The sequence below is a fragment of the Trichomycterus rosablanca genome, chromosome 6 (assembly GCF_030014385.1).
Source record: "Trichomycterus rosablanca isolate fTriRos1 chromosome 6, fTriRos1.hap1, whole genome shotgun sequence".
NCBI lineage: Eukaryota > Metazoa > Chordata > Actinopteri > Siluriformes > Trichomycteridae > Trichomycterus > Trichomycterus rosablanca.
In genome coordinates this window covers 25,589,885-25,602,236 of record NC_085993.1, presented here as the reverse complement: position 1 = coordinate 25,602,236, position 12,352 = coordinate 25,589,885, and the positions used below count along the sequence as shown (strand labels likewise).

At 40.6% G+C, this 12,352-nt stretch overlaps 1 protein-coding gene across 1 annotated transcript in view; it reads right to left on the bottom strand.

Moving 5' to 3' along the window:
* The window catches only part of mtif2 (mitochondrial translational initiation factor 2), a 56,468-nt gene that overhangs the window by 15,007 nt on the left and 29,109 nt on the right, over positions 1-12,352 (bottom strand). Inside the window, exons 5-12 of the mRNA XM_062996774.1 lie at positions 12,140-12,300; positions 11,166-11,342; positions 10,852-10,991; positions 10,505-10,629; positions 7,937-8,141; positions 7,129-7,381; positions 6,907-7,047; positions 5,921-6,085 (exon numbers count right to left, since the gene is read on the bottom strand). Coding sequence (XP_062852844.1) covers positions 5,921-6,085; positions 6,907-7,047; positions 7,129-7,381; positions 7,937-8,141; positions 10,505-10,629; positions 10,852-10,991; positions 11,166-11,342; positions 12,140-12,300 — 1,367 coding nt within the window. The remainder of the gene's footprint in view (positions 1-5,920; positions 6,086-6,906; positions 7,048-7,128; positions 7,382-7,936; positions 8,142-10,504; positions 10,630-10,851; positions 10,992-11,165; positions 11,343-12,139; positions 12,301-12,352) is intronic.

Sequence of the window (12,352 nt, the reverse complement as noted above, 5' to 3'; positions counted from 1 at the left end):
CGGTCCATGGCGCTGTTGGAACGCATGGGCTCGTTCTCCGATGAGTTGTCACAGTTGAAGTTGTTATTTATGGAGCTTAGTGACAAACTAGATGCTCGTAGTATTCCAGAGCCTGAGTTACCTAAAGATCCTGATAGGGCTTCATAAAAAGCGGATGACGCACTTTCTACAGTAGCATCAAATGCTGAATTCTTTCAGGATTTTCTACAGCCAGGTGGTTCCCCGCAGACTGCTTCAAGCTTGGTCCGAAGCCTATGCTCCGACGACCACCCCTGCGCACGCTGCTCAAGTGCACAGCACCTTAAAGTTGGCCTTGGCCAAACTAGGACTTGATGCCCCAACTCCAACAGCCCCAAAAACTAGTAAGTTCTTTATGCAGACTGTCCCACCCGATAACTTCTCTGTTCCTGCCGGAGAAGATTTTACAGCCGAATTCACAGCTGGATTCCACACGAGTAACCAGTGTTCGCGAGCAAGTGCCGCAGAGCTAGCACTAGCATCCATGGCAGATGCTGCTTCCATGGGACTGAGCCAAATGCCAGCGGTGGACGCTTGTGTGGCGTCTAAGGTGGTGTCTGCTGATGAAGCTTTACGCCCAGACCCACGTTGTCCCAGTGCTGAGTGTAGACGCACTGATGGGTTGTTATCTAAGGCACATGACACTGCCACTAGGATGGCGAAAATAGTCAACTCTCTCTCTCTTCTACTTAGCTCTTAAATACAGCCCTACAGTCTGTCGGCTACTTGGCCCGGAGCCACGGAAGGCTGATAGGGACACTGATTCATGGACGCCGTCAAGTGTCGCTGGCCCAATCATCGCTTTCTGAAGCCTGTAGGACAACAATCAGGTCACTGCACCTGGTGCCAGGGTATGTTTTTGGCCCTCCAGTCAAAGAAGCCTTTGAACACCGCTCAGCCTTTTCAGAGACCTCTAGAACTGAAGCTTCTCGTGGTTTTCACCACTTTCGTCACTCGGAAGCATCAAACCGCGCCCCACCGCGCACATACTCGCGGGGCTCAGAGCCACAGTCAAGACCTAAGGTGCAGAACGTGCCACACCAGACAAAACCATCTGTTCGTGGGTCCAGGTCAACGCCACGCCACCCCTATTCCAAGGGGAGCGCCGCCCATAACCGTCATTGACGGGCTTCAGCCGGTGGAGGAACCCCTCAGTTCCTCGCCAAGGGTAACTTCAGTGGCAAACAAAGTTCATGCCTCCACTCTCTCTCAGGAAGTTTGTTCTCTCCTGAGGAGAGGAGCAAGAGAGGTTGTAGACCCTCATGTTCAACCAGAGGGCTTCTATTCGACATATTTTGTAGTAGGACGGAGGCTTCCGACCAATTCCGTCGGTTCAATTCTTACCTGAAGATTCTTCCCTTTCGAATGCTACACACAGCGACTGTTCTTTGCAGTGTACAAAAATGCGAATTGTTCACCCTAGTGGATTTACGTGATGCGTATTTCCACGTTCCAATAGCACCAGAACACATACGGTTCCTGCGGTTTGCATTTCAAGGCAGGGTGTTCAGTTCAAAGTTCTACCCTTCGAGTTATCTCTGGCACCAAGAACATTTTCCAAGTGCATGCAAGCAGCTCTGGCACCCCTCATGGAGCAAGGATTAAAAATCCTCCCTTATCTAGACGATTGGCTTGTGTGTGCCAGAGCACAGGCACTCATGGACACACAGCGGCTGCTGAGTCACATCCAGGCGCTTGGCCTGGCAGTAAATTGGGAGAAGAGCATCCTCCTCCCAGTCCAGAAGATCCAGTTTATTGGCATGGTGTTAGACTCCCTTTTAATGACAGCCTCGCTTCCCAGAACCCGCGCACAAGCAATTTTGTCTCGTGTGTGCCGCCTGAAACTCAGCATGAGAGTTCCGTTCTTAAGGCTACTGCGTCTCCAAGGCCTCCTCACGGCAGCTGCACAGGTTGACTCCACATCAGGCCTTTTTAGATATGGCTCACTTCTCTCAAACTGGGTCCTGTACGCCACAGACGTGTGTTGGTCCGCATTTCAGAAGAGGCTCTTGAACCATGGCGCTTTTCAAAGTTCATCTTGTCAGGGGTAAACATGGGGGCAAATACCCACACGCAAGGAAGTGGTGACGACAGATGCGTCAGCTTCCAGCTGGGGGGCCGTGTGGAAGCACAGGTGGGTTCAGGGCATTTGGTCAGCGAGCCAAGCTCGAGAACACATCAATTTTCAAGAACTATGTGGCGTGAAACTTGCCTTGGAATCCCGGGCGCTCTTGAATCTGGCAAAGGAGCTGTGGACATGGGCGCATCCGAAGTTTCTCTCTCTGCAGGCTATTCACCTGGCATGGACGGCCAATGGGACAGCGGACAGTCTCTTAAGGCAGTCTCTGAGCCCCAGTCATTGGAGACTTCACCCGGAGGTAGTTCATTTAATATGAGAGAAGTTTGGCCAGGCACGGGTGGATCTGTTCGCTTCATCGGACACAACTCATTGTCCACTATGGTTCTCGGAACACCAGTGGGACAGCCCACTCGGTCAGGATGCATTAGTCAACGACTGGCCGAGAGAATTGCTGTTTGCGTTCCCTCCGCTCCCTCTCCTGCCGGCACTGCTGGGCAGGGTTCGGGAGGAAGACCACAAGGTTCTTCTGGTAGCCCCACGATGGCCAAGTCAGCCGTGGTTTCCCTGGCTACTGTCTTTACTTCGGGGTGCTCCGTGGAAGCTCCCCCTAAGAAAGGACCTCCTCTCACAGCTGAAGGGTCAAGTGTGGCATCCACGACCAGAATTTCTCCAGCTTTGGCTGTGGCCCTCAGGGCCGACAATGAACTCTCCTCATGTCTTCCTGGGGTGCAAAACACTATCCTAAATGCTAGAGCAGCATCTACTCAAGCTTTGTATGATGGTAGATGGCAGTCATTTGTGAACTGGTGCACGGAACAGTTGGTTGATCCTCTCTCCTGTTTGGTGGAAACGCGTTAGCTGAAGTAGGAGCTTGATTAGCGGTTTCATTTTAAGCTTTCTTTAAATTAATGTCATCTTAAAATTACCATAAGTATGTTGTAGTATGTTGCCTATTTTTATCTGTGTAAGAAATTATAAATAAAGTAGGTGTTAGGTGTTTTTTTAACCATTTTTATAGATCGGAATGGCGAATGAACAAACAAATGTTGAATATTAAACTTCACCGCAGTTAGATACTGTCCTGTTTGTACTTATCACATTTACAACATTTTAGAACAAATCATGTTTATTATCAGTTATGTACAATTTAAAAAAAAGCTGTGATGTACAGGGACGTTTTAGTGACACGCACTGAAGCGTCTCTCCACGTTCCTCTCAATCATTGTGAAAATATGAAGTTTTCTTTAGCTTTTCTTGTAGGTTTTTTCATTATTATTATTTTGGGGTAAAACCCGCATCTCGCTCAGTGTAGTAGCTGCGCATGCGTAGCTCGCTTGTCTCAGCGTTATGCGCACAATATAAAACTCCGCACCCAGACCAGATCAGAGCTTATATAAACATCCAACATTTCTGTTTTTAACATTTTATGTTCAGTTTTATCATTTTCAAATCTACATCAATGCAAGTGCCATTGATTCAAAAAGAGCAGCAACACAAATATATATTTTTAGATGGAGCTCTAAAGTTACTATAGTACTAGGGGTGTAACGATACATCGTTTCACGATGCATCGCGATGCAAAAATGTAGCGATGTGCATCGTGGACATCTGCGCAATTGTACGAGTGCACGTGCGTTCTGTAATTTATTAGTGATGGGTCGGTCGCGAACAATCCGGCTCTAAGAGTCGGCTCTTTAAAATGAACGGCAGGATCCGGAGCCGATTCGGTTTTTTTTTTTTTCCGTTAAAGCCGCACGTGATTGGTCAAGATGCGTGGTGACGTTTGTGAGTTTACACTGAGCAGGAGGGGCGGGGTTACATACATGCACACACACACACACACACACACACGGACAGCGAGCACATGAACAGGAGGGAGTGAGAGAGAGAGAAAGAGAGAGAGAGCACTTGATGAAGTTTTACATTGCGCTTTACGTAGCCAGACATTACACGCTGGAAAGGTGAGGAAAATGAGTGACAGGAAACAGTAAAGTTTGGACACGAGGAACCACTTTAACAGAGAAGTTCAGACCCACTGAGACCCACATCTTATACATGTCACTGTGTATTGTAGCAACATCTGTCCCCTCAGAGAGAATCTTTTCCAAAACAGGGCAGATCATAACAGAAAGGAGAAACAATCAACCCCTCAAAGATGAGCTCGGTTTTTCTGAATGCCAATCTTCACTAAATACTTACAAATACTGTCACCTGGATGCTGCTTTTTCTTTTGCACATTTTCATTTATATTTTGTTGAGTGATGCTTTGTTGATGTGCTCTTTCACTCTAGATGCAAATTTACAAGTAATATACACAATCAGACCTTTTGGTCTAATTGAGATGGGTCTTTGTTTTTGTATTTTATAATTTATTGTTGTAGCACTCTGTTCCATGTTGAGTATATAAATAAAGCCATTTAAATAATAAACATTTGGTACAATGTTTTTTTTTTACATTAGTAATTCATTTTACATGTAATTTGTTAATACATTAGTTCAAGCAACAAAGAAAATTTGTTTAAAGACTCAGCTCAGCTCAATGAGCTTGTTTGATTACTTTGATTTTCAATTTAAGATGGCAATAAGTAACTTACATTTGGTAAACCTGTTAGGTTACAGTAAAGTACTCTATTCTTGGTAATTACCTTTAATTGCAAGGGACTGAAGTTTTTTTTTTGTTTAAAAAATGTACAAGAAAATGTGCATTGTTTTGCACTGTTAACACTTCAAAAAAAAAACGTGAGAAAATCGAATCGTGAGCTCAGTATCGTGAATCGAATCGAATCGTGAGCAGAGTGTATCGTTACACACCTATATAGTACTATTTAAGAACATGCCCTGCGGGCGACTCACGCGGTCCCTGCGGGTGACCAGGTGCCCGCAGGCACCGTGTTGGTGACCCCTGTTTTACACACTTTGCTTACATTTATGACAGGACAGGTAATTACTCGTTACACCAGATTCATCAGTTCAAGTCTCCAATTTCACCTCACTTGCATGTCTTTGGACTGTGGGAGGAAACCGGAGCTCCCGGAGGAAACCCACGCAGACACAGAAAGAACATGCAAACTCCACACAGAAAGGAAAAGCCCAAAACTTTGTCCACTGAGCAATCTTATTAGGACAAAGAAAGGCCACCATGTTACTGCAAAAGACTTACAGTATGACCTGATAAAGGCTGGGACAAATGTGTCAGTGGCAACTACAGTATTAGATGATCAAGTAACGACCAAGAAATTAATGGCCAGACTCCACAATGCAAGCCACTTTTGACCAAAAAGCACAACGTCATCTGGGTATGCTAGATGGATTTTGAATAGGTCTGCAGAGTTCTGGGGGACAGTTTTATAGTGTGACCAATTAAAACCTTTGATTAAAAACGGATCTCTTTGGTCATATGAATCAGAGGTTTGACTGGTGCAAGGAAAACAAAACTTAGGTCAATAAACTATTAAAAAATAAAAAAATGCATTAACACACCCTCACTAAACCCTCACTTTACCTTTATTTTCAAATGTCTTAACAGTCATAACTAAAGATTTAAGAAGATTTAAGAATTTGCATCTTTGCTCACATGCTTACACTACAAGCCTCAAAATGTATATGAATAAGATACATGAAAATATGGTCCCTGTACCATGTCCTTTGAAGAAGTGGTCTACATTTTTAAAGCCATCTATCTTTAATTTACATAAACCATGACAGCATAAAAGATTATTCCTGACGACTTCTTTGCATTAACAACACTAGATGGTCAGTAAATCTTAATAAATTGTTTTTGCAAAGTTTAAAAACATTATATAAGAGGTAACAAAAGCTTACCTAGAATAATTTCCTCAGTGGTTGGTGGCAGTTTATTGCTAAGTTCCTCTTTCAGGTCATCTATCAAATGATAGATGACGCTGTGACTTTTTAGAGTAATACCTTTTTTTTCAGCCATATCCTGAATGGACTTATTAGCTGCAACATTGAACCCATATATTGTGCCTAAAGCAAAAATACAGAAAAAAGGGGAAGACATGATCTACAGTACAATACAATCAGCATCTCTGCCATACCTAATGTGCTAGTATCCATTTCCAATTGCACAGGGGTACATGTAAAAGTAGAAGATGGCTATGACACCATTTTCCACTAGACACTGAGAGCAAATACAACCCTAACTGCAAACAATAACAAAAGCAACAACAGAATAATTCTTGGTTCGCCCTTTGTGGTTTAAGTTTAAATAGTTTTTACATTAATGATTTAATAAAATCTATTGCAGTTGTAAAAATTTTTGTATGCTTTTAAAATATCTATGTTGCCAAATAGTTTGCATGGAATTATTCTAAACATGGACACACACCTACAGTATCTGATTTTGAATTTAAGATTCTTAGTACATTTACAGGGTTGTAGTTGTTTGGAATGTTTTATTAGATGGTGATTTAATAGACATCCTAAAATAGATACTGAAGATCCAATGCAACAATAACTTGCCATGTTAACTAACATGTTAATTTAGCATAATTTTGCAGTTAAATAATTGCGGTAGAAGCATCCCTCCAAAACTGCAATCAACTGATTTTAAGTAGAAGAGGACTCTGGGTTTGGACACTTCACTACTATTCTCATACCAAAATTGAAGATAAAAATGAAATTTGTTTTAGCAATAAAGATGTACTACTGTTTAAAAATATATTATACTTGCCTGGCTCAGAAAATCAAATTGACATCAAACTTAAAGTTGTATCAAACATATAAAGGTGTGTAAAGTTGCACCCTTATTACCAAAATTGCAATAGATAGTAGTACTGAGAAGGCACCTGCGAATGTCTCAGCCAAGTTAATGTCATTCTCTGAGATGTCTCCAACACCAAAATGTAGCATATTTAAAGAGCACTGATCATCTGCATCATAACTTCCAAGAATGTTTATAATGGCCTCCACTGAACCATCAACATCACCTAGGATTGTACAGGTACATTTAGAAGTTAAACAAAAAAGAAATTCTAAACTATTTCTACACAATACCAGAAGAGATTTACCTTTAACAATGAGATGTAAACTGGGTTTCTCAGTCTCAGTTCTCTCACTGGATCTGAGGGCCATGTGGTGCTTGTTAGCTTGGTATAAAGCAGCTTTTCTCTGCTTCCAGTTGAGATGAGCCAGGCTTTCCCTTTCTTTTTGATAGCTCTCTTGGTGCTGCTTCTGCTTGGCCTCAATAGCTTGCTGATCCTCCTTTAGCTTGTTTTGCTCATCCATACATGCCCGCCACTCCACCACCTCTCTAGCCCGTTGCTGAGAACACAAAGACTTTAGTGAGCTTAGTCCTAAAATTTTACTTTCATCAAATTCACTGACTAAATATTTTTGTCACTATTTGTAGATCTTTCACAAACACAATTACAAAATATGTTATGTGAAAATGTAAAAAAAACCCAGCATTTATACTTTTTTACCTGTATTAAATTAAATTAATAAATGAACACTTTTTAATAGTTTGATGTTTTATCTTATAGAACTACATTTTGTGTGTACAGTGGATTCAGGTATTCAGACCCTTGTTGCAATTAATTAATTTATTTATTTTAAGCTACAATCTGCATTTGGAACTACAAAACAAAATGTGTTTGTAGGGTTCTTACAAAAATCTACAAAAATATATGTTCTTTGTGCTGTTTTTGGTTAAATGCCTGTAAAAGACAAATCACTGCTTTCTGCTGTTTCTTGCATTTTTCCTATTGTCTTAACTTTTGGGGAAATGGGATTCTGCAATCTTGAGTAAAGTCGTAGTAAATATAGCCCAATGACACAATGTAAATGTACAAGAAATGTAAAGAATCTATATGTAACCTCTGACTCCACTTCCAGAATTTCCTCCCCAGCAGACGGTAGTTGCTTCCATCCAACAATTTCCACAGGAATTCCAGGCTTTGCCTCTGATACTGTTTGGCTGTTCTCATCAAAAAGCAAGCGTACTTTTCCCCATGCTTTACCTGCCACCAGCATACATCCTTTTTTAAGCGTGCCCCGTTTTATTATTGCTGTGGTTACAGGTCTGCAACACAACAGATTCCACTGCCTTTAATTGGACTGTTAATGACTGGTGTAAAACAATGAGCATGTTCAACAAATAAACACATTTACATTTACACAAGTATGTATTTGTGGTAAATGCATTCGTGGTAACCTTGGCAGGTTGACTGTAGGCACTATGCAACATTTTACAGCCTTTCAAGTACCTTTCTTAAAAAAGGAAGAAAAAAAAAAAAAGAAAAAAAAACATGCAGTACTACTCTCAACAAAAATGAAACTGAAGTTTAAAAAGAATAAAAACATACACTATCAAAACTGACCTGTCTAGAAAGATCAAAAACAAATATACTACATTTGTATTATATCCTGTTAATAAAAAACACCAGGTGCTCCCACACTCCCACATTTGCTGGGAAATGACCCAAGTAACTGTGCAACCTGAATAGGCTGCAGATACTGCCTCCTGCTACCAGTAGTGACGAGGACACTAGCAAAAGGCAAAACTAGAGAAGAATTAGTTAGGAAAGATAAAGAAAGATTAATTGTCTGTGGCCTTTTTGGGGATTGTCATGCTGATGTCTCTTCAGTACACCTGTTGTCATTGTCATTTGCCCCGAAGTAAACTTTAATGATGCTTTCTAACTGGCCCGATAAATATCCCTAAAGTTTAATAAGCTTGATGTTATAGTTTGATGATTAAGTGTTCCCCTAATTTTTGAGCAGTGTATGATTGTTTAAAAGAGGAATGTTCCAGGGAGCCTGAACTTTGTCAATAGGTTGTTCATGGTGCCCAGGTGGCGCATCGGGATATTCCGCTAGCATACCAACCCCGAGATTCTGAACTCCTCGGTTCGAAACTCGGGGTTGCCACCGGTCGGCTGAGCGCCATCTGGCGGGCACAATTGGCAGTGCCTTCAGCAGATACTAATTGGCCAGTGTATCTGCAGGGTGGGGGCCAGACTATGTGTGGGGTAGGATCTTAATACGCTGTGTAAGGACCCTGATTGGCGGAAGAGACGTCTGTGCAGAATGCAGGGGCGAGAAGAGGAGGGCATGTGTGCACGTGTCGGAAGAGGCATGTACAGCGACGTGCTTTCCTCGGATGCAATTGGGTATCCCTCAGCAGTGGAAGACAAATTGATGTTCTAAATCCGGAGGAAAATGGGGAAAAAATGGGGAGAAAATGCAACAAAAAAAAAAAAAAATAGGTTATTCATAACTAAACTGACATGATAACAGGCTCTTGGGACACAAGTGGTGGAAGACCTTCTTTACAAGACACAGATTCACTGAATTTTCTTGTTTATAAAGATATACTACAAAGCTTAACTCTTATTCAGTCCATTCCTAAATCTTCAATGTGTACATTTGTATATGTCTTTTTAACTTTTGTCCTATCACTTAAATAGTAGTTATACATTTTGTTGTATGATACACCTTTTGATAAAAACATAGTGTGCTGTCCACCTCTCTTTTATATTGGGTGGTTTTATGCCACTATTTGTTTAATGGTTTGTTACCATCCACCATTCTCTCTTGACCACATTCTAGAGGTTCTCAAAGAGGTTAAGGTCTGGAGATTGGGATGGCATGACAAATCTTGATCTGGTGGTCCTCCATCCATACCTTAACTGACCAGGCTATGTCACATGAAACATTGTCCAGCTAGAAAAAAATATCCTTAGAGTTGGGACAGATTGTCAAAGCAGTACTTTTGAGCTAGCCTTTTACCTAATTTGATTCTGTGACCTGTGAAAAGTTCCCCCCTTAGCCTTGCTGAAGCAGATCATTACAAATCTTTACGCACATTTTACAGTGGGTGCGAGACACTGGTCTCTGTGTGCGCCTCTCCAGGTCTCTGTCCAACAATTGAAGAACACGTTTTGAGCTAAACGTTGGACTTATCAGATAGTCCAAGATAGTCCACTCCTTTTGGAAAAAAAAGAAAAAAAATCTTCTTCTTTGCCATTCAGTGATAAAGGGCTTTTTGCTAATTTTTTTTTTTACTTTAGCCCTGCCACTAGGAGCCTTGTCATGCACTTCCCCCAGCTGCTATTGGCCATTCTTGTTGCATTTCATGACAATGGAATGAGTCAATCATCCTCGTCCATTGAAAGTAATTTTCTGCCAATGTCCGCTGCTTGAACTTGTTTTTATTTACTACAGTCTTTCAAATTTTAATGATGGAAACAATCGTATGTTAGTATGCCCTCTGCCAGTAAACCAGAAATGAACCTATGTTTCCTCACTTAAAACTTTACTTTTCCACTTCGTCAGCATTGTTCTATACACAATAACCTCAGAAATCATGTTTATACAATGTAAGCATATAATTCAAGTTTCAGGTTTAAAACTAAAATATATGATTGTTATGTGGGTACTTACCCTTTACCCCTATCTGTGTGACTTTCAATGACAGTTCCTTCTACTAAACCTGTGGGGTCAGCTTTTAGTTCCAGCATCTCAGCAAGTGCTACTATGGCTTCAGTCAGTTCCAACAAATTTTCTTCCTATAAATACATAATTTACACTTTACTTACAGCAAAACTTCCTTGTTTAGACTCTATCTACTTTAATGTTTACACACAGTAACAACTAACAGCTGATGTTCAACAATGTAGAACAACAATCTTTGTATTTAGCAAGGGTGTTCACACCACCACACACAAAGTGAAAAAAATTTATGCAAAGATACACATACTGCACACACACACACAAATACACACACACACCTTTAAAGCAGACATGTGGATAGCCTGGACATCTCCTCCTAACTCTTCACACACAACATTATGGGCCAACAGGTCATGTTTCACCTTCTGGGGATCTGCTTGAGGCTTATCACATTTATTCACTGCTAGAATTATAGGCACTAAAAAATAATAAATAAAAAAAAAAACATTGGCACAGGTATGGTATAGACAGTACCTAAACAAATTCTTGTGCTTTAATTAGTAACAAAGAAATAACAAACTGAAAGGTCAATCGCATGAGGACAACCAACAATTTGATTTACAGAAAATAAGTTGTTAGATTTTTTAATTACCTTTAGCTTTCTTGGCATGTTCTATAGACTCAATAGTCTGGTTCATCACTCCATCATCAGCTGCAACAACTAGAATTATAATGTCTGTAACCAGTGCTCCACGGGCCCTCATAGCTGAAAATGCAGCATGTCCAGGGGTGTCCAGAAATGTAATCAGGTCCCCAGAGACCAGCTTAACTGAATAGTAAACAAACTGAAAGCTTATTATTAAAGCAAACTACGAACCCCATTTCCAAAAAAAGTTGTGATGTTTTGAAAAAGGTAATAAAAAGAAGAATTTGTGATTGGTTAATTCTCTTTATTTAACTGATAAAAATAAAAAGAAAAAAATTTCAGTAATTTTACTGATCAACTACATTGTACTGTACTTTGTAAATAGAAATACATGCATCAGTGCCCATGGCATGGAGGACTTACATATGTGTAAAAGTACCATTGACACAAGTGTATATTTGAATAATAGCAAGACACATGCTGCCTTTAAGGCAAGACGATGCCAGGCCTTACTCTCTATAGACTATAACAGTGTGGTTTTGTAGACACAATATGTGTGCTTGACTGACCTGCCTGCAGTCAAGATATTTCTTCTATTGTAAACATATAGTGCAGAATAAATTAGATGAAGTCAACCACGAACTGTTAACTATGCTAGAATGGACTAACATTTAATTTGCAAAACTGCAACAATTAGTGTCCTCAGTTCCCAAACCATTAAAAGGTCTAATAAATGGAAACGGTGATGGAACACAGTGCTGAACACATCTCTGTCCCAATTTTGTTTTTTTGTTTATACTGACAAACTACAATGAAGTGAAAACACTGAAAACGTTTCTTTCACGTTTTCTCAGTTAAATAAAGATTCAAGAGAATGGAAGAATATACAAGGGTAGGTATTTCGACTTGATCACAACAAACAACATACTTTTATAAGATGCAATTTTTGTAAGGCTTGAACAACTGTTAAATGCTGTTACCCAAAAAAGCACCAATGTGTTGAGTGATGCCACCAGCCTCTTGCACAGCAATCTGGCTCTTTCTTAAGTTGTTTAGCAGTGTGGTCTTCCCATGATCCACATGTCCCATAATGGTTACAACTGGAGGCCTATTTACTAAACAAGCAGGACATGGTGGGGGTCTGTTGTGAAAAATAACATGACGGATAAATCTTTACAAAGAAAATCTATTAA